The sequence below is a fragment of the Salvelinus sp. IW2-2015 genome, linkage group LG21 (genome assembly GCF_002910315.2).
Source record: "Salvelinus sp. IW2-2015 linkage group LG21, ASM291031v2, whole genome shotgun sequence".
NCBI lineage: Eukaryota > Metazoa > Chordata > Actinopteri > Salmoniformes > Salmonidae > Salvelinus > Salvelinus sp. IW2-2015.
In genome coordinates, this window is record NC_036861.1 from 5,366,129 (window position 1) to 5,388,204 (window position 22,076).

At 41.7% G+C, this 22,076-nt stretch overlaps 1 protein-coding gene across 1 annotated transcript; it reads left to right on the plus strand.

The window, feature by feature from the left end:
- Positions 1-5,526: 5,526 nt before the first annotated feature.
- On the plus strand, positions 5,527-20,300 carry LOC111982414 (catalase). Its single transcript, XM_024013982.2, has 11 exons — positions 5,527-5,738; positions 6,805-6,976; positions 10,342-10,452; positions 12,587-12,717; positions 12,909-13,013; positions 13,325-13,450; positions 14,062-14,253; positions 14,734-15,156; positions 17,279-17,386; positions 18,963-19,040; positions 19,475-20,300. Exons 1-11 carry the CDS (start codon positions 5,673-5,675, stop codon positions 19,535-19,537), a joined length of 1,575 nt encoding a protein of 524 aa, XP_023869750.1. The 5' UTR covers positions 5,527-5,672; the 3' UTR covers positions 19,538-20,300.
- The last annotated feature ends 1,776 nt before the right edge of the window (positions 20,301-22,076 follow it).

The following is a 22,076-nucleotide window of genomic DNA, read 5'->3' on the forward strand; positions in this document are numbered from 1 at the left end:
CTGACAGAGTTGGTGTAACCAAGTCAGGTTTGTAGGCCTCCTTGCTCGCACACGCCTCAGTTCTGCCCACAAATTCTCTATAGGATGAGGTCAGGGCATTGTGATGGCCATTTTGCAACAACTTTGGAAGTATGCTTGGGGTCATTGTCCATTTGGAAGACCCATTTGCGACCAAGCTTTAGCTTCCTGACTGATGTCTTGAGATGTTGCTTCAATATATCCACATAATTTTCCTGCATCATGATACCATCTATTTTGTGAAGTGCACCAGTCCCTCTTGCAGCAATAGGAAGAAGAGACTTGCTTGAGCCAAGAAACATGAGCAATGGACATTAGACTGGTGGAAATCTGTCCTTTGATCTGATGCATCCAAATTATTATTTTTTGGTTCCAACCGCTGTGTCTTTCTGAGATGCAGAGTAAGTGAACGGATGATCTATGCATGTGTGGTTCCCACCGTGAAGTATGGAGGAGGAGGTGTGGAGGTGCTTTGCTGGTGACACTGTCTGTGTTTTATTAGAATTTAAGGCACACTTAACCAGCATGAGCATGGCTACCACAATATTCTGCAGCGATATGCCATCKCATCTGGTTTGCGCTTAGTGGGACTATCATTTGTTTTTCAACAGAACAATGACCCAAAACACACTTCCAGGTTGTGAAAGGGCTATTTGACCAAGAAGGAGGGTTATGGAGTGCTGCATCAGATGACCTGGCCTGCACAATCACCCGACCTCAACCCAAATGACATGGTTTGGGATGAGTTGGACCACAGAGTGAAGGAAAAGCAGCCAGCAAGTGCTCAGCATATGTGGGAAGTTCTTCAAGACTGTTGGAAAAGCATTCCTCGTGAAGCTGGTTGCGAGAATGCAAAGCTGTCATCAAGGCAAAGGGTGGCTACTTCGAAGAATATAAAATGTAAAGTATATTTTGATTTGTTTAACACTTTTTAGGTTACTGCATGATTCCATATGTGTTATTTCCTAGTTTTGATGTCTTCACTATTATTCTACAATGTAGAAAAACCCTTGAATGAGTAGGTGTGTCCAAACTTTTGACTAGTACTGTATGTGATAAAGTGAACATCTGAGGCCCTCACCTGACCCTAACACACAAATATAGAAAATACGCTGTTCAGTCAGATGTTTTGACAGGCCTTTTTAGATAGGCTTGTTCAAATTTCCAACATTTTGGAACACTATTTGTTAGCCAACTTGTCTATAATTAGATACATGCAGCTTCTCTTCCGTCATTACTTGTTGCCCTAGAAGATGAAATACACCCTTACTCACCAAAATAATGTCATAAATCGATAGAAAGACTGCATCAATCTAGTTGACATGGGTAAAGGTAGTCTTCCCTTTTCTTTCATCTCTCAAAGGAGCTGATCGTGGACTACAGGAAAAGGCGGGCCAAACGTGCCCACATTAACATCGACGGGAATGTAGTGGAGCGGGTCGAGATTTTCAAGATCCTTGGTGTCCACATCACCAACGAACTATCATGGTCCAAACACACCAAGACAGTCGTGAAGACGGCATGACAACACCGTTTCCCCCTCAGGAGACTGAAAAGATTTGGCATGGGTCCCCATATCCTCAAAAGGTTCTACAGCTGCACCATCGAGAGCATACTGACCGGTTGCATCACCGCCTGGTATTGCAACTGCTCAGCATCTGACCGTAAGGAGCTACAGAGGGTAGTGCTTATGGCCCGAGTACATCACTGGGGCCAAGCTTCCTGCCATCCAGGACCTACAGTTGAAGTCAGAAGTTTACATACACCTTAGCCAAATACATTTAAACTCAGTTTTTCATCATTCCTGACATTTAATCCTAGTAAAAAGGTCCTGTCTTAGGTCAGTTAGGATGACCACTTTGTTTTAAGAATGATTTATTTCAGCTTGTATTTCTTTCATCACATTCCCAGAGGGTCAGAAGTTTACATACATAGTTAGTATTTGGTAGCATTGCCTTTAAATGGTTTAACTTGGGTCAAACATTTCGGGTAGCCTTCCACAAGCTTCCCACAATAAATTGGGTGAATTTTGTCCCATTCCTCCTGACAGAGCTGGTGTAACTGAGTCAGGTTTGTAGGCCTCCTTGCTCGCACACGCTTTTTCAGTTCTGCCCACACATTTTCTATAGGATTGAGGTCAGGGCTTTGTGATGGCCACTCCAATACCTTGACTTTGTTGTCCTTAAGCCATTTTGCCACAACTGTGGAAGTATGCTTGGGGTCATTGTCCATTTGGAGGACCCATTTGCGACCAAGCTTTAACTTCCTGACTGATGTCTTTAGATGTTGCTTCAATATATCCACATTATTTTCCATCCTCATGATGACATCTATTTTGTGAAATGCACCAGTCCCTCCTGCAGCAAAGCACCCCCACAACATGATGCTGCCACCCCCGTGCTTCACGGTTGGGATGGTGTTTTTCAGCTTGCAAGCCTCCCCTTTGTCCTCCAAACATAACGATGGTCTTCATGGCCAATTTTGTTTCATCAGACCAGAAGACATTTCTCCAAAAAGTATGATCTTTGTCCCCATGTACAGTTGCAAACCGTAGTCTGGCTTTTTTATGGCGGTTTTGGAGCAGTGGCTTCTTCCTTGCTGAGCAGCCTTTCAGGTTAAGTCGATATAGGACTCGTTTTACTGTGGATATAGATACTTTTGTACCTGTTTCCTCCAGCATCTTCACAAGGTCCTTTGCTGTTGTTCTGGGATTTTTTTGCACCAAAGTACGTTCATCTCTAGGAGACTGAACGCGTCTCCTTCCTGAACGGTATGACGGCTGCATGGTCCCATGGTGTTTATACTTGCATACTATTGTTTGTACAGATGAACGTGGTACCTTCAGGCATTTGGAAATTGTTCCCAAGGATAAACCAGACTTGTGGAGGTCTACAATTGTTTTCCCCATGAAGCAAAGAGGCACTGAGTTTGAAGGTAGGCCTTGAAATACATCAACAGGTACACCTCCAATTGACTCAAATGATGTCAATTAGCCTATCAGAAGCTTCTAAAGCCATGACATCATTTTCTAGAATTTTCCAACCTGTTTAAAGGCACAGTCAACTTAGTGTATGTAAACTTCTGACCCACTGGAATTGTGATACAGTGAAATAATCTGTCTGTCAACAATTGTTGGAAAAATGCCTTGTGTCATGCACAAAGTAGATGTCCTAAACGACTTGCCAAAACTATAGTTTGTTAACAAGAAATTTGTGGAGTGGTTGAAAAACGAATTTTAATGACTCCAACCTAAGTGTATGTAATCTTCCGACTTCAGCTGTATATACTAGGCACTATCAGCGGAAAGCCCCAAAAATTGTCAAAGATTCCAGTCACCCTATAGACTGTTCTCTTTGCTACCGCACGGCAAGTGGTACCGGAGCGTGAAGTGTAGGACCAAAAAACAGCTTCTAGACTGCTGAACAATTAATCAAATGGCCACCCATTTGATTAATTTACATTGACAGCCCCCCTCACCATTCGTTTTTACATTGCTGCTACTCGCTGTTTATTATCTATGCATAGTCACTCTCTCTACCTACATGTACAAATTACCTCGACTAACCTGTACCCCCGCACATTGACTAGGTGCCGCTTTTTCTACTGCTGGGTGAACATTTAGTTATCAAATATGCACATATGCAACTTTTGTTGACTTCGTTTTTTATACATTTCCAAGGAATTGGCATCTAGTAACTGGGAAAGTATAGACCAATGGCCAACCTCCTGCACCTTCACTGGCAGCTTCTGAGAGACAGAAGGAATGGAGAGAGAAGGGGAAAAAAGGGAAGTTAGATTAGTTAGATGACAATACACTATGTTAAATATATAATGTCCATATCAATGTATCCTCTATGATATTCCCTACTTTGCAGCAGGCCAGCAGTAGGTAGATTGATTCTGCTCCATGCAGGACAGTCTGCAGATCCAGGGTCATCAAATCAAACTTTATTTGTCACATGCGCCGAATACAACAGTACACCTTACCGTGAAATGCTTACTTACAAGTGCTCAACCAACAATGCAGTTCAAGAAAGTTTGGAAAATATTTACAAAAGAAACTAAAGTAAAGCAGTAGAAAAAGTAGTGATGTTGCACTTCTGTACCTTTGTGTAATAAGTGTTGTTAACAGGGAGCTCATCTCGGAGGCAAGGTGTAAGGAGTATAGGTTCCCTTTCATCTTCCTTGCATGTACAGTGGAAAGAAAAAGTATGTGAAATAAATAAATACCTGGATTTCTGCACTAATTGGTCATAAAATGTGATCTGATCTTCATCTAGGTCACAGCAATAGACAAACACAGTCTGCTTAAACTAATAACACACAAACAATTATACACTTTCATGTTTTTATTGAACACACCGTGTACACATTCACAGTCCAGGGTGGGAAAAGTATGTGAACCCTTGGATTTAATAACTGGTTGACCCTCCTTTGGCAGCAATAACCTCAACCAAACGTTTTCTGTCAGGAGGAATTTTGGACCATTCCTCTTTGCAAAACTGTTTCAGTTCAGCAATATTCTTGGGATGTCTGGTGTGAACTGCTTTCTTGAGGTCATGCCACAGCATCTCAATCGGGTTGAGGTCAGGACTCAGACTGGGCCACTTCAGAAGGCATGTTTTCTTCTGTTGAAGCCATTCTGTTGTTGATTTACTTCTGTGTTTTGGGTCGTTGTCCTTTTGCATCACCCAACTTCTCTGTTGAGCTTCAACTGGCGGACAGATAGCCCAACATTCTCCTGCAAAATGTCTTGATAAACTTGAGAATTCATTTTCCCATCGATGATAGCAAGCTGTCCAGGCCCTGAGGCAGCAAAGCAGTCCCAAACCATGATGCTCCCTCCACCATACTTTACAGCTGTGATGAGGTTTTGATGTTGGTGTGCTGTGCCTTTTTTTCTCCACACATAGTGTTGTGTGTTCCTTCCAAACAACGACCCATGCTCCCAATTGAAATGGCTAAATAGCTTTGTGTCCACTCAATTAAACAAATAACACCAAGCAATAAAACAACTGTCATTTTTGTATTTTCTATTCATTAAAGGAAATCTAGCCATCTGTCTCTGTGCACATATGTGCCCGTGACAACACAACATCACGACTGACGACACACTATTAATAAAAGGGGAATAAAGCTATCTCCCTCTGTTTGTGTGCATATGCTTCCGTGGCAACACAACATGATGACTACACACAAGCATACAGCAGCTATATTGTAACTGCAATTGTGATACAATTGCATGGGGTCAGCAGTACCTGATAAATATGACACTTAATCTCTGCCAAGCTAGCCAACTAGCAATGTCAATATTTCACATGTTTAAATACGTTGTTAAGTCTGTTGCCTCACGTGAGAGTTGGATCGCAAGTTTGTAGTTCGACTAGACAACGTGAACCAATAACTGACTACCCGTAGAAATAACCCGCTCGCCTTTGGGTCCTGGGTCGGGCTACATGTTTAACCCCGCCCTGTTCTGCGGTCCGCAGCCAGGGGTACTTTTTTTTGCCCCGAAAGTAGTTCAGATGGTGATCCAGCAGCCAATAGGAGTCGGGGAGAAAGCAGTAGGATCCTAATCGTACAGTGGTTAAATAGCACTCGGAAATTTAACCCCCCCCCCCCAAGCAGTTGTGGTTTAAACTTCTTCCTTTAAGATGGACGAGGATAGAGGGAAAGCGAAGGATCAAATGAAGTTATGGAAAGAGGGCCGAAGCGATCAGGTTTGTCAATTTTTATACTTAGTTTGTGTTGTGCAGATCTGCTTAGAAATGGGTGAGAGACCATCCAGGGTCGCTTTCTGCCTCCTGGACTACTTAGCTATAATGCTAATGTTAGGTCGCTAGTTAGCTACACATTTACTGAACCATTGTACTGTTCAATTCCACAACCAAAGAATGCACATTTGTATTTGAATTGTCTTTTTTTTTGATCGTGTAAGAATTGTTGCCTACAACTAACGTTAGCCTATTACTACTAGCTAGCTTGGACTAGCAGCTGGTCGTTACTAACTGCTAACGTATACCCACAAAGTCAAACCCTGCCCATTTCTAACAAACCCCTGCAGCTCGGGCTTTCTTGACATTTTGTAGAATAGAATTCCAAAATGAATCCCAAGGTTATCTAGGGTTTACTCCCATACACTTGTGACAATGTAATATGTTGACTTAACATAACTGCAGAGTAGCTATTTGTTTTGATTAGCTAACTAACGTCAACTACCTACCTAATGAAATGCCAAGAAGAAGTTGACTGCTTGTGTTTTAATTTGCTGGTTTAACGTGAAAACATTGCAAGATGAGAATGGAATAATCAGTGACACTTTGCAATAACTGTATGATTATGGACCTTGATTTGTTGGGATAAGAAAGGTAGCTAGGTCATTGTCTTGCCTATAGTTTAGCTTGGACTTTAGCCATGTCAAATCATGGTTATCTAATCATTGGTGCGCAGGAAGGGTAGACTTAATGGATAAACATTATGCAAGATTGTAAGTAAACAAGGCCTATATCACACATACCTAATGGGACCATTGAGTCTTGTGCCCAGGCTATTAAGTGTCAGGTGCACAAAGTATATCTGTACATTCCTAGTCTTAATGTGTGTGTAGTTATGTCTCCTGAGAACAAGTACATGAATTACGAGTGTAAYTGTAGCTGATGTGGAATCAGGGAAAGGACCTACTCTGTTACCAAAGGAAAATAGAGAAAGTAGGCCTAATGACTGTGTAAATAAAGTGTGTAGTGCAATGTCTTATGTATAACGTCTATGTCATTGCTTCCCCTTCAGAGGCCAGACAACCTGACCACTGGGGCTGGTCACCCGATAGGGGACAAGCTGAATATAATAACAGCGGGTCCCCGGGGGCCCCTCCTAGTGCAGGACACCCCGTTCATAGACGAGATGGCCCACTTCGACCGCGAGCGCATCCCAGAGAGGGTGGTACATGCCAAGGGAGGCGGTGGGTGTCCACCAATACATTTTAACAGACACTGGTTAGCATTTATGCAATATACAGTGAGCTCCAGACGCATTACATTCAACAAGTTTGTAAAGTCACAAGCTTGATGTAATCATTGTGTGTGGGGGGAGGGGCCGACCATGTGCTGTAATTTCGAAACGGTTCACCCGATATGGATGAGAATACTCTCAAATTAAAGCTGATAGTTATTGTATCATTTCAAATCCAAAGTGCTAGAGTACAGAGCCAAAGCAACAACAAAAAAATTGTCACTGTCTGAATTATTTTGGAGCTCACTGTATTTGTCAGAAACTGTTTGAAGACAGGCTGAAATTACAGCGCTGGAAAGAGTCAGACGCTACTAGATTTGTTCTTAAAAGTGYACCCTCACAAAGTAATGGTATAGGGAAATACTTCCCCAGACATGCCTATCACATTGGAAATAAACATATTAGAAAGTGTTGGCCTACTTCTGGGTCTAGGCCAAAATATCAACTGTAGTCTACTCGGGGCAGAATATTATAGGACCATACTTGATCATGTGATGTTCTGTGTTGGTCCACTATTACAGAAGGGTAAAGTGCACCATGTGTATGGCTTTATAAGTAGGTGTTTACTAACTAGCTAGATGTACAGTACCAGTCAAAAGTTTGGACACACCTACTCATTCAAGGGTTTTTCTTCATTTGTACTATTTTACACATTGTAGAATAACCGTGAAGACATCACAACTATGAAATAACCAAAAAGTGTTAAACAAATCAAAATATATTCTTCAAAGTAGCTACCCTTTGCCTTGACAGATTTGCACACTCTTGGCATTTTCTCAACCAGCTTCACCTGGAATGCTTTTCCAACAGTCTTGAAGGAGTTCCCACATATGCTGAGCACTTGTTGGCTGCTTTTCCTTCACTCCTACACTCCTTCAACTCATCCCAAACCATCTCAATTAGGTTGAGGTTGGGTGACTGTGGAGGCCAGGTCATCTGATGCAGCACTCAAGCACTCTCATTCTTGGTCAAATAGCCCTTACACAGCCTAGAGGTGTGATGGGTCATTGTTCTGTTGAAAAACAAATGATAGTCCCACTAAGCGCAAACCAGATGGGATGGTGTATTGCTGCAGAAAGCTGTGGTAGCCATGCTGGTTAAGTGTGCCTTGAATTCTAAATAAATCACTGACAGTGTCACCAGCAAAGCACCATCTCACCACCTCCTCCATGCTTCATGGTGGGAACCTGTTATGGATTTTATGAATAATAACTAAATGATGTATACATTTAACGTATAACTAAAACTACCCTGTCATTGTATGACATTTATTAGAATCATACATCTATAAATCTGATGTGTGTAGTTTTAGTCAGAATTAGTACAAGGACTTTCTGTTCCTTTTTAGTATGAAAGCAGGGTGCAAGTGTGAGACAATGTATGAGATAAGAGGAGCTATCGACAGACAAGCTCTACTACTGTGTTCCTTWCAGGACATTCTGTRCRCACCCAGGGAGGGGAGAGACCTTGGGCTTGTAGTAGATTGTATAACAGGTGGCAGACAATGTATGACAGGAAGACTTGTGAACTATATTGTCATTGTTTCTGAGAGGAGGAGGGACATTTATGACGAAATGTYAGGTATATAYACCAATGTACAGGAAATGATAGGCAGAACGTTCCCGTAAATAAACATTTGACTTTTGTAGACTGGGCCTCTGTCTTTTTTTTCTATCAGTATCCTACAAATCCTGATATAGCAGACTGAGTAATTAAATTGAATTGGTTAAAGAACATGAGAACTTAATTCTCCTAACAGAACCACACATGCAGACATCATTCGTTCACCTACTCTGCGTCTCACAAAGACACAGCGGGCCGAACCAAAAATCAAACATTTGGACTCATCAGACCAAAAGACAGATTTCTACCGGTTTAATGTCCATTGCTTGTGTTTCTTGGCCCAAGCAGGCCTCTTCTTATTGGTGTCCTTTTAGTAGTGGTTTCTTTGCAGCAATTCGACCATGAAAGCCTCAGTCTCTTCTGAACAGTTGATGTCTGTTACTTGAACTCTGTGAAGCGTTTATTTGGGCTTCAGTTTCTGAGGCTGGGAACTCTAATGAACTTATCCTCTGCAGCAGAGGTAACTCTGGGTCTTCCTTTCCTGTGGCGGTCCTCATGAGAGCCAGTTTCATCATAGCGCTTGATGGTTTTTGCGGTTTTATTTGTTTTATTATTTATTTTAAATGTTTATTTATTTAAATAGACAAGTCCGTTGAAGAAACTTTCAACGTTTTTTTAATTTTCCGGATTGACTGACCTTCATGTCTTAAAGTAATATTGGACTGTCGTTTTTCTTTGCTTATGTTGGATTCTGGGTTCTGACTCCTAAACTTGGAATAGTGTTAATTATCAGGTAACCTATTGAAATATTGAGTGCTAAAGTCTAGGGTRTACACCAGAAGTTAATGGTTATCTGTACGATGAATGTATATGGTGGAGGCAATTAAGCTTGGAATATACTGAGTGAAGGAAAGATGATCACATGTTGGCAGGCACTGATAAGGGTAGCGAGATGTGGTTTAGTGAGGAAGGGGGCTGAGGTTAGGTCATGTTAAGGGYGAAGGAACAGTTTATTGCCCGCGGCACTTAATTTCCGGCCTAGCAACAAATATGTAATGTTTAGAGGAGGAGATTCCACCCCAAATTGGGGTATAGGTGAATGCACCAATTTGTAAGTCGCTCTGGATAAGAGCGTCTGCTAAATGACTTAAATGTAAATGTAAATGTAAATGTATATATACTACCACTGGTGGAACCATGTCTTTGTCTTATGCAGCTGTATGACCCAATGGGTGAATAAACTTGGTTTAAGCTTTACTAATCGTACATGAGTTTTACTAGGCTCATTTAGAACTTAACACTCATTTGAGCTGTTCTTGCCATAATATGGTCTTGGTATTTTACCAAATAGGGACATCTTCTGTGTACCACCCGTACCGTGTCACCACACAAATGATTGGCTCAAACGCATTAAGAAGGAAAGAAATTCCACAAATTAACTTTTAACAAGGCACACCTGTTTAATTGAAATGCATTCCAGTTGACTACCTCATGAAGCTGGTTGAGAGAGTACCAAGAGTGTGCAAAGCTGTCATCAAGGCAAAGGGTGGCTACTTTGAAGAATTTCAAATATAAAACTTTGGTTACTACATGATTCCATATGTGGTATTTAACCGTTTTGATGTCTTCACTGTTCTTCTACAATGTAGAAAATAGTAAAAAATAAAGAAAAACCCTTGAATGAGTCGGTGTGTCCAATRTTTTTACTGGTACTATATACTAACTGACCATTTTCTGCCTCTACCTATACAGGAGCTTTTGGGTACTTTGAGGTGACACATGACATCTCTCGCTACTGCAAGGCCAAGGTGTTTGAGCATGTGGGCAAGACCACACCTATCGCCATTCGCTTCTCCACCGTGGGTAAGACATTAGCCTACATCACTTTTTTTTTTTTTACATCACTTTTTTTTTCTGGTATTTTGAGGCTGCTCACTCCGGTTTTTCTATAAAACTGCTACAAACAGTTACTTTTGTTTCCTTAAGGACATGCAAAAAGAAACTATCAGATTTGCTAGCTACCAATTTGACCTCTGCCACTGTACAGGAAATGACTAAGAGCATGCTTATCTGCAAGAGCAGTGTTTGCCGATATCTGAAGAATTCTGMACAGTCAGGTAGCCTAGCGGTTAAGCGTGTTGGGCCAATAACCAAAAGGTCGCTGTTTCAAATTCCGAGCCGACTAGGTGAAAAAGCTGTCGACGTACCCTTATTGCTCCTCTAAGTATAAAATGCAATATATACACTAGATGACTGACAGAGGGGTGCTTTCTGAAGCCAACGCGCCTCCATCTTGGCACTTCCCCACCATTGTAAAAAAATATAATTTTTGGGGGGAAGCTATAGAAATGCATTTATTAATGTCTAAATTTGTTTTTGCCAAATTGATCTTTGACGTTATGGGGCTATTTTGCTTCCACTGGTCCTGGGGCTCTTGTTAAGGTCAACGTTATGAACTTTACCCAGTACAGGAATGTATAATGTAAGTAGGTGACGTAATGACGCCARYAAAAATACGGCGCTACACAGAACAAACGCAGAAAAATATTAAGCCCACACTTCCAACAAGTTCAAGTCCAGCAGTCATTTGAAAGAGTAAGAACATTTCATTGAGAACTCAAAGGCMAAATCCATTAACGCCAAGATAATGGAATTCATTGCCCTTGACAATCAACCATGCCCTGTCMTGGATGATGTTGGCTTTTGCCGACTGGTCGAGCCCRGGTACACACTATTTTTCAGATGTTGCCCTACCGGAGTTACACAATATTGTTGAAACTTGCCTCCATGAGAGTCACTTCTATTAGCTTCACGACTGAAATTTGGGCCAGCAATGTCAGCCTCATGAACATTATGAGTCTGACAGCACAGAGGGTCAACGAGGCTTTCGTACTGAGGAAAGCCGTATTGCATGCTCAAGAATGTGCTGGTTCTCATACCGCTGCTGCCATTTCATTGGCATTTGAGAACACGRTTGAAACTTGGAAACATGAACACTCCTAGCTCCATTCGAAAAACTGACTTGAGAAAAAAACTCAACTGCGTCTGCAGCAGACGTGATACCCTGTCATGGCATTGAAACGCCTGCTCAACAAAACTGCCGACAGACCGTGGGGTTAAAACGTACAAAAGTACTCGGCTGTGAATAAGCGATTTGGTGGCATTCTCTCTGAGACTCTACTGTGTCGCCACTATGCTCGATGCTATGTACAAGGACCGCTACTTCGACGCAGACAAGAAACAGGGTTTAAGTAAAGTGTTACATACACAGCTGGACAAGATGGAAATGGACACAGTGACAGTACGCATCGAGGAAGAGAGGCCACAGACAGACTAAGCTGAAGCTTCATTGCTTGACACGTATGATGAAATCCTGGTTGAGAATGAAATGACTGAACAAATGAACAATGAAACAGCACAGCAAGTAAGTGAAAGAAATAGGTTTTGGTTGTTTTACTGGTAATGTGTACATATGTAAATGCCAACAAACTTTGTTTTGTGTGTGTAACCTTTATTTAACAAGACAAGTTAAGAACAAATTCCTATTTACAATGGCGGCCAACCTCGCCCTATGGGACCCCCAATCACGGCCGTATGTGATACAGCCTGGATTTGAACCAGGGACTGTAGTGACGCGTCTTTCACTAAGATGGGGTGTGTGTGCTATTTAACTGTACTAGAATGCTTAAATGGCCGCTAAAATTGTAAATACCAGGGATCGGTATCGTGTTTTTTTTGTTGTTTTTTTGCAAGGAAAATATCGGGTATCGGCCAAAGATGTCATATCGGTGCATCCCTAGTATACAGTCATTTTTGCTTGTGTTTATCAAGGGAGTCGATCAGTTCAGACCCCACTTTACATCATCAATACACCATTGAATAAATACCAGAAAATACACAATGTCATATTTTTTTATTCTGCAAATTGTTTATTGTGTTTAAACTGGTTGTCCATGTGTGTTTCTTATCAACCTATTTTTGTCTCGAACTCATGTAGCTGGGGAATCGGGCTCAGCTGACACAGTGAGAGACCCACGTGGCTTTGCAGTCAAGTTCTACACCGACGAGGGCAACTGGGACCTTACTGGCAACAACACCCCCATATTCTTTATCAGGGATGCAATGCTGGTGAGTTCAGACATGTGAGTCCAGATCGCGCCTGGGTGTGCCTTGCCTAGATTTCAGTCTTTGACACATGACGTACAAGGAGTGGAATGTTAGCTGAACGGACTGGCAACCAGGCTAATACATTAGTTCATCTCCCCGTATGATATTAAATACCATTACCACATCTCTCTAATTTCTCTTTGTTTGTGCAGTTCCCATCCTTCATCCACTCTCAGAAGCGCAACCCCCAGACTCACCTGAAGGACCCAGACATGGTGTGGGACTTCTGGAGCCTGCGGCCTGAGTGTTTGCATCAGGTACTGTATCTGCTCCTCTCTACTCGCCACCAAACCTGTACACGCACGATAGTTAGAATCAGAAAATGCATTGTATTTTCTGATTTCACCCCACACTAAACCAAAATCGAGTAAGAACATGTCATTAACAACTTAAAAGCTGTGCCACTATATCTAGAAATGGTGGTTGCTGCATTCATTTAAATAAGTAGAAGAATTATATAATATTTTTAATTAAAAAAAAAAAATTATGTTTTACTTATCACAATGGCTAAATTGCTTATGACGGAATATGTGCCTTTGTTTGTAATTTTGTCTTAATCGCTGTGAAGGTGTCCTTCCTGTTCAGTGACCGTGGTCTGCCCGACGGCTTCCGCCACATGAACGGCTACGGATCCCACACCTTCAAGCTGGTCAACGCCGAGCATCAGCCCGTCTACTGCAAGTTCCACTACAAGGTCTGAGCACAACTAAAAAATCTAATCACATTTTATTGGTCACATACACATGGTTAGCAGATGTTAATGCGAGTGTAGCGAAATTCTTGTGCTTCTACTTCCGACAGTGCAGTAATATCTAACAATTTCACAACAACTACCTTATACACACACAAGTGTAAAGGAATGAATGAATGAATGAATAAGAGTATGTACATATAAATATATGGATGAGAGATGGCCGAGCGGCATAGGCATGGTGCAATAGATGGTATAAGGTACAGTGTGTATATATATGAGATGAGTAATGTAAGATATGTTAACATTTATTAAAGTGGCATTGTCTAAAGTGACTAGTGATCCATTTATTAAAGTGGGCATTGATATGAGTCTCTATGTAGGCAGCAGCCTCTCTGAGTTAGTGATCACAAATGTGGCACTGTATTATCCTCAAAAAAAAGATACTACAGGACTAGTGAAATGTACTACACTTAAATACATATAGGAGTCAACTATACTTAATTAACTGAAGGATGCAAGAGAGTAATGGTGGAAAAACAAGTAAACCTAGTTAGAAAAATTGGGACGTGTCCATAGTAACCCATAGCATCCTTCGCCTGCTCTCCTCTCAGACCAACCAGGGTATCAAGAACATGAAACCTGAGGACGCCGAGCGCCTGGCCTCCACCGACCCGGACTACGCCATTCGAGACCTTTACACCTCCATCGCCAATGGCAAATTCCCTTCCTGGTCATTCTACATCCAGGTCATGACCTTTGACCAGGCCGAGAAGTTCCAGTGGAACCCCTTTGACCTGACCAAGGTAGCATAGAGATACCATTTTAATTGAATCAATTATGTGGGGACCCTAACCCTTATAGTAGGTGCAGTCCTTAACATTTTATCAATACTTTGTTGTTTTTTAAAGAATGTGACAGAAATACCTGAAATGTCTTAGTAATGTACTTTGTTAGCAATTTTAACAAGATGTCCTCAAAAATATTCTGAGTATCCATACATTTGCAGTACTCTGACTTTTCCACCAGAGGGGGGACTTACTCCACATAACCTCTGAAAGTGGTCTGAGATCTGTTATGTCATAGCATTTGTGAATGATAGAATAACTGACTGATTGATTAGCTGCAATCTTTTTGGGATAATAATTAGATGAAAATATAGGGTAGGGGTCATGCATGCATGCTTATGAAAAAAATCTTTGTCCTCCAAGAATGTCTAGAAATCTCTTGCACATCCATGCACCTTGGTTGGCCAGAGAAGTAGAAACACGTCTCTTTTTCCTTAGGTGTGGTCTCACAAGGAGTACCCCCTCATTCCGGTGGGGAGGTTGGTGCTCAACAGAAACCCTGCCAACTACTTTGCTGAGATCGAGCAACTGGCCTTTGACCCCAGCAATATGCCCCCTGGCATCGAGCCCAGCCCCGACAAGATGCTGCAGGGGCGTCTGTTCTCCTACCCAGACACACACCGCCACCGGCTGGGCACCAACTACCTGCAGTTGCCCGTCAACTGCCCCTTCAGGACCCGTGTGGCCAACTACCAGCGAGACGGGCCCATGTGCATGTTCGACAACCAGGCTGGCGCTCCCAACTACTTCCCCAACAGTTTCAGTGCTCCAGAGACCCAGCGACAGCACGTGGAGACCAGGTTTAAGGTGTCCCCAGATGTGGGCCGCTACAACAGCGCTGACGACGATAATGTCACACAGGTAATGTATCTATGTAGCGCACAATGGATTAGTTCACTGAGATGGGCGCGACTCAAACAGGTGTCTCGTGTGCCATTTAAAAAAATATATGTGTGTATATATATTTTTGCTACTGCTTGACAAAATACAATTTTGGTCGACCAACAGCCTATCGACCGAAACAATCGACCAGTCGACTAATTGGGGTCAGCCCTAGTTACATTAAAGTTAACCAAGGTTTTGGAAATACACTGAACAACATAATAAGCACAACACGTAAAGTGTTGGTCCCCGTCATTTTCTTCTTTCATCCTTGTTACTGATCATTTCTCCTTTGCCAAGATAATCCGTCCATGTGACAGGTGTGGCATATCAAGAAGCTGATTTAAACAGCATGATCATTACACAGATGCACCTTGTGGAAGGAACAATAAAAGGCCACTCTAAAATGTGGAGTTTTGTCACGAAACACAATGCCACAGATGTCTCAAGTTTTGAGGAAGCGTGCAATTGGCATGCTGACTGCAGGAATGTCCACTAGAACTCTGGCCAGAGAATTGAATGTTAATTTCTCTACCGTAAGTCTCCTCTCTGTTCATCTTTGCCTCGATCCTGACTAGTCTCCCAGTACATTCAGGCCAAAGAGTTCAATCTTGGTTTCATCAGAGAAGATAATCTTGTTTCTCATGGTCTGAGGGTCTTTAGGTGCCTTTTTGGCAAACTCCAAGTGGGCTGTCATGTGGCTTCTGTCTGGCCACTCTACCATAAAGGCCTGATTGGTGGAGTGCTGCAGAGATGGTTGTCCTTCTGGAAGGTTCTCCCATCTCCACAGAGGAACTCTGGAGCTCTGTCAGAGTGACCATCGGGTTCTTGGTCACCTCCCTGACCAAGGCTCTTCTCCCCCGATTGCTCAGTTTGGCCAGGTGGCCAGCTTTAGGAAGAGTCTTGATGGTTCCAAACTTTTTCCATTTAAGAATGATGGAGGCCACTGTGTTCTTGGATCTTCAATGCTGCAGAAATACACTGCTCAAAAAAATAAAGGGAACAGTGTTCCCTTTATTTTTTTGAGCAGTGTATTTTGGTACCCTTCCCCAGCTCTGTGCCTCGACACAATCCTGTCTCGGAGCTCTACGGACAATTCCTTCGACCTCATGGCTTGTTTTTTTCTGTGACATGCACTGTCAACTGTGGGACTTATTTTTTGTATAGACAGGTCCAAGATCTGTTTTTTTATTTTTTAGAAATGTAATGAACTTTGTCATTATGGGGTATTGTGTGTAGATTGATGGGGGGGGGAGTATTTTAAAGGCTGTAATGTAAGAACATTTGGGAAAAGGAAAGTGGTGTGAATACTTTCCGAATATGGAAAAATACAGCAATCGATTGGTCGAAAGAACAGGCGGCATTCGGTCAAACAAGTTTTTATTGAATTTTTTTGTCTGGGACAACCCTAGATCAGTCAGATGCAAGCCAGTGATCCGCAATGTTATCTCGGCTTCAAGGAAGAAAGACAATTTCTACGGGGAGCATAAAACATACTTTTCACTAACCCCAACATTTTACAAGGCTTGTGTTTTGATGCGCTGTCAGGCAATGTGTTTTAGAAAAAGGCTTGCCACTTAATGTAGTCCAAAAATAGTTTGTGGATCTGGACTTTATTACCCGTCATACTGGAGCAAAGAGCATTCCAGCTCTGGCTCTTCCAGGATGTGTAGTTTGGGGCCATATCCTGGCCCTGCTGGTCAAGCCTGGCACATCAAAAGGGGCTCCTCCTGGCCACTGGGGTCAACCAGGGTTCCTGGTTGCGAGAGGTTGATAGGCTCCTCTCCAGTAGAGAGGGTTGCACTGATGTGACCTGAGGGTGAATTCATACACACAGAGATCTGTGTGCACTGCCAGGCACAATGATGATACACTCTATATATAACTCTAAATCTCCTTTTATTTCTATTTTTTTTTAGCGATACTACTTTGTTTCTGTGTTCAAATGCTTATAAAGGCTTTGTAATTTATACATTTTAAAAATCCTTAACTGTAATGCTTATAAATGATTACAAATAATGAAATATTTATTGATAGTTTAATTGTTTATTAATGCGCGTGTGTGACCAGTTGCTTGACCTTGTGTGCGTGTGTATTGCAGGTGCGCACCTTCTTCACTGAGGTGCTGAATGAGGAGGAGCGCCGGAGGCTCTGTCAGAACATGGCTGGGGCCCTGAAGGGGGCCCAAGTCTTCATCCAGAAACGCTGGGTGAGGTCTCATCATTGTGATTGTTTAAGACACCATTTTCATCATCATTGGGCTCAGCAACCATGTTATTTCTATCCTCGTGTTTTTATAAGCATTACTATTCAAATCAAACTCCTCCACCACACTGTCATCAGAAAGTATTTACACCCCTTGACTTTTTACACATTTTGTTGTTACAAAGTGGGATTACGATTTGATTGAATTGTCTTTTTTTTGTCAACGGTCTACACAACATTCTGGAAGAAAAAAATGATATTTGTAAAAACAAATTAAATGAAAAATAAACCCCATTTATATCTTGATTACTTCAATATTCAACCCCCTGAGTCAATACATGTTAGAATCACCTTTGGAAGCAAATAACGCTGTGAGTCTTTCTGGGTAAATTTCAAAGACCTTTCCACACCTGGACTGTGCAATATTTGCCCTTTTATTTTTTTTTATTTTTTTTTTCAAAAAATTTCAAGCTCTGTCAAATCGGTTGTTGGTCATGGCTAGACAACCATTTTCAGGTCATGCCATAGATTTTCAAGCAGATTTATGTCGACTGTATCCCAGCCACCCAGGAACATTCACTGTCTTCTTTGTACTGTGTGCAACTCCAGTGTAGATTTGGCCTTGTTTTAGGTTATTGTCCTGCTGAAAGGTGAATTCATCTCCTAGTGTCTGGTGGAAAGCAGACTGAACCAGGTTTTCCTCTAGGATTTTTATTCTTTAGACTTCCGTTTCACTCTGTCAGTAAGATTAGTGTTGTGGAGTAACTACAATGTTGTTGATCCATACTTAGTTTTCTGCTATCACAGCCATTAAACTCTAACTGTTTTAAAGTCACCATTGGCCTCATGGTGAAATCCCTGTGCGGTTTCCTCCTTTTCTGTCAACCGAGTTAGGAAGGATGCCTGTAAATTTGTAGTGACTGGGTGTATTGATACACCATCCAAAGTGTCATACACCATGCTCAAAGGGATATTCAATGTCTGTTTTATTTTTTATTTTTTTTAAATCTACCAATTAGGTGCCCTTTGCAAGGCATTGAACAACCTCCCTGGTCTTTGTGGTTGAATCTGTTTGAAATTCACTGCTCGACTGAGGGACCTTACAGATAGTTTTATGTGTGAGGTACAGAGATGAGGTAGTCGTTAAACAATATTATTGCACAGTGAGTCCATGCAACTTGTAACTTGTTAAACACATTTTTACTCCTGAACTTGTTTAGGCTGGCCATAACAAACAGGTTGAATACTTATTGACTCAAAACATTTCAGCTTTTCATTTTTTATTAATTTAGAAATATTTAGAAAAACATTCCATTTTGACATTATGGGGTATTGTGTGTAGGCCAGTGGGATTAAAACATTATTATTTTTTTATTCAGGCTGTATAACACAACAAAATGTGGAAAAAGTCAAGGGGTGTGAATACTTTCTGAAGGCACCCTATATTTCCCAGGCATCATCTTCCTCACTACCACGAAGGTTATCTTTGCAATGCAATATTGTATAATGTATCTATTTCACTGCCATCTCTATCAACACTTCTGACCGTCTCTCCCTGCTCTTGCGCCCTGTTTTTCCAGGTTCAGAATCTGATGGCTGTGCATGCAGACTATGGGAACGGGGTTCAGGCCCTACTCAACAACACTGAGCCCACGAAGGTAAGTCCATTCATTCTTGTCAACGAAACACTAAAGCTTATGTCATTTTAAAAGGGTATTTGCCTATTTCAATCAAAGTATAGTTTAAATAGGAAAAGCACTTGCATATCTGAGACGGCTCGTTGCAGATGCGTGGGAATAATTGTCTGGAAATATTTTAACGAAAGATCCAAGTATAGTCAAATCATTTTAGGTATATTGCAGAGCCTTCGTGAAAATCAAATAGTGTACTTGTATTTTTTTTTTTTATTCCTTTACATTTAGTATATATTTGTGTTGTAACTGTTTCTCTCAGGACCCTTCATAAACAAGATTGTGTTTTACTTGTTTATATCCACAAATCTAGTCAAATGGAATTAATAGAGGTTTAGCATTGAGCTCTAACTTATTTTTGTCTTTCTCCCTTTGTCTCCTTCCCTCCTCCTCTCTACCAGGACACTGTGAGAGTGTACACTCGTGGCGGTGCCTCTGCCGTCGCTGCTTCCTCCAAGATGTAACTTCCACCTGGGGGGGCAGTTCCTCCTGTTGCACTTACCATCCGCTATAGAAGATCTTACTACAGGCCGTCAGTAAATACTATAGCAAATCAAATGGCAAACTATCATGATTGTTTTTGTAATTCCTCAGGCTACTTGCTGCACAGATGACGAGAGACAGCATTGCTGTCAGTTCTTACATGTAGTTCCCTGTCCATTTCACACAGAAATGAATATGGTCAGACTGCAGCCCTATGGGAGAAGATCTGTCCCCAAATCAGTCAAATACACTGACTCTATCTGAAAAGCCATGCCTTTATTCAGTTGTTTATATTATAGTTTTCATTCCATTGTCAGTATAGTGTCATCTTTTTTTCCCCAATGACTTATTGTTTGTGTATCCATGCCTCGTGTATGCCCTGATAGTTAGCTTAATAAACAGGTATGCGTTAGCTAGCCTATATATGCAAAATATGCACGAAATATGGCATTTATCCTAGTTAAACAAACCACCAATGTTTTCAAATAAGATTCATAATTATTTTATAGTACTTAGCTGGTTAAACTTCTGAGTTCTCTTAACATTTTTCAGTGCTTATGCCTACACCAACATAGAAACACTAACAGTGATATACAGCCTTATCACTGTTAGTGTTTCTATGTTCAGTAGCGTTCCCACTCATATCGCCTGTCTGAAGAGAAGTGTTTGTTGTATGACTGTAAAATTGTGACCTTTTTTTGACCTACAAAATAAGATTGTAATAAATCAAAAGGTAATGCTGAATGTGTGGTTTTGGCGTGTCTGGTTTAAAGCAGGCTGATCTAAACTCCAGGGTATGCAGGCTTTTGCTATAGCCCAAACAGACACGGGAGAGTGGTTAAGACTAAAGTAAGCATACCAGACACTCGACAGAGCTAAGGGTAAACACTTTGACAATGACTGATTTCAACTGTACAAAACATTCAAGCCAGGTTCACACTTAGTTCCCATCAATTCAATTTCAACTGTATGCCTAAATTGTCTGAATAGTAAGTAGGTAGCAATATTTTATTTTCTCAGTGTAACCAGTTGATAATATTTTATAGGTCATGTGGGGGAATGAGTTGGCTTTGGTGTATATTTCCCCCACTTTGCTTTATAATGTACTTGGTTACACTGTGTCAATGAATCATAACATCTCAATTGCCATGGTACCAGACTTTATTTTTCAAATTATGTAAAAAAAAATCTGCCTGTTTGAGCTTGGCTAGCCTAACGTAGCAGGAGTAAAAGGAGAGCTTGCCTGCCATCTGGCTTAATACACCAATAGAAATGTCCCGACCCTGTAACCCAGGCCTGTCTAGCACTCCATGCTGACTCAAGCAAACACTCATTTGAAAAGAATGTAAGTATTTTGAACTCTGTTATACAGTGCCTTCGGGAAGTATTCAGACCACTTGACTTTTTCCACATTGTGTTAGGTTAAAGCCATATTCTAAAATGTATTAAATGTTTCTCATGAATCTGCACACAATACCCCATAATGACAAAGCAAAGACAGGATTTTAGACATGTTTCCTATTTATTATTTGTTTTAACTGATCACATTCGCATAAGTATTCAGACCCTTTACTCAGCACTTTGTTGAAGCACATTGGGCAGCGATAACGGCCTCGAAGTCTTGGGTATGGCACTACAAGCTTGGCACACCTGTATTTGGGGAGTTTCTCCCATTCTTCTCCGCAGATCCTTTCAAGCTCTGTCAGGTTGGATGGGGAGCGTTATTTCACCTCAGACTTTCTGCTGGTGAGAGTGGTGGTTCCAAACTTCTTCCACTTAAGAATGTTGGAGGCCACTGTGTTCTTGGGGACCTTCAATGAATGCTGCATAATAGTTTTTTTTCTACCCTTCCCCAGATCTGTGCCTCGACACAGTCCTGTCTCGGAGCTCTACGGACAGTTCCTTCAATCTCGTGGCTTGGTTTTGGCTCTGACACTGTTAGGGTTGCGTCAATTCATTCTGGTATAAGGACAAGTATGACAATGAGTCACTAATTGTATGCTATGTATTTTTTATTAACTAAGTAATAAATGGTAAATGCAACTTTCGTATATACGGGTTCACTGCACCACCCCGCAGGGGGGAACAAGGAACTGACTTGTTCCTGACAAAGATATTATAATATACTCATGACAGAGATAGTTCCCGCTTCCGAGCCGGCCTGTCAGAGTAGAGACTGGGCGTGGTTTAGACTCACCCAGCCTATCGCCGGCGCTCAGGCTAGTCCTAGCCTCTTTGCGCTCTTTGGTGTCCCGGCGCTGTTGCTGTGTAGATTACGCTCCCTCACCCCAGAGACTGAGGTCAGACAGCTCTGCAACATTGTCTGAGCTATTTGCACCTGTATACAAAGCCCACTGTTCTCGCTCAAGGCTAACCACCGCTTCCCAGCACACTTATCTGGGGCTAACTGTTACTTCCAGCACACACACACAGACACCCAGGCTCCCAGGCCAACAGTTGCTAATATTCAATCACATGTGTTATAGTATTGGGTTATAGTGCATAACTCAGAACCTCACA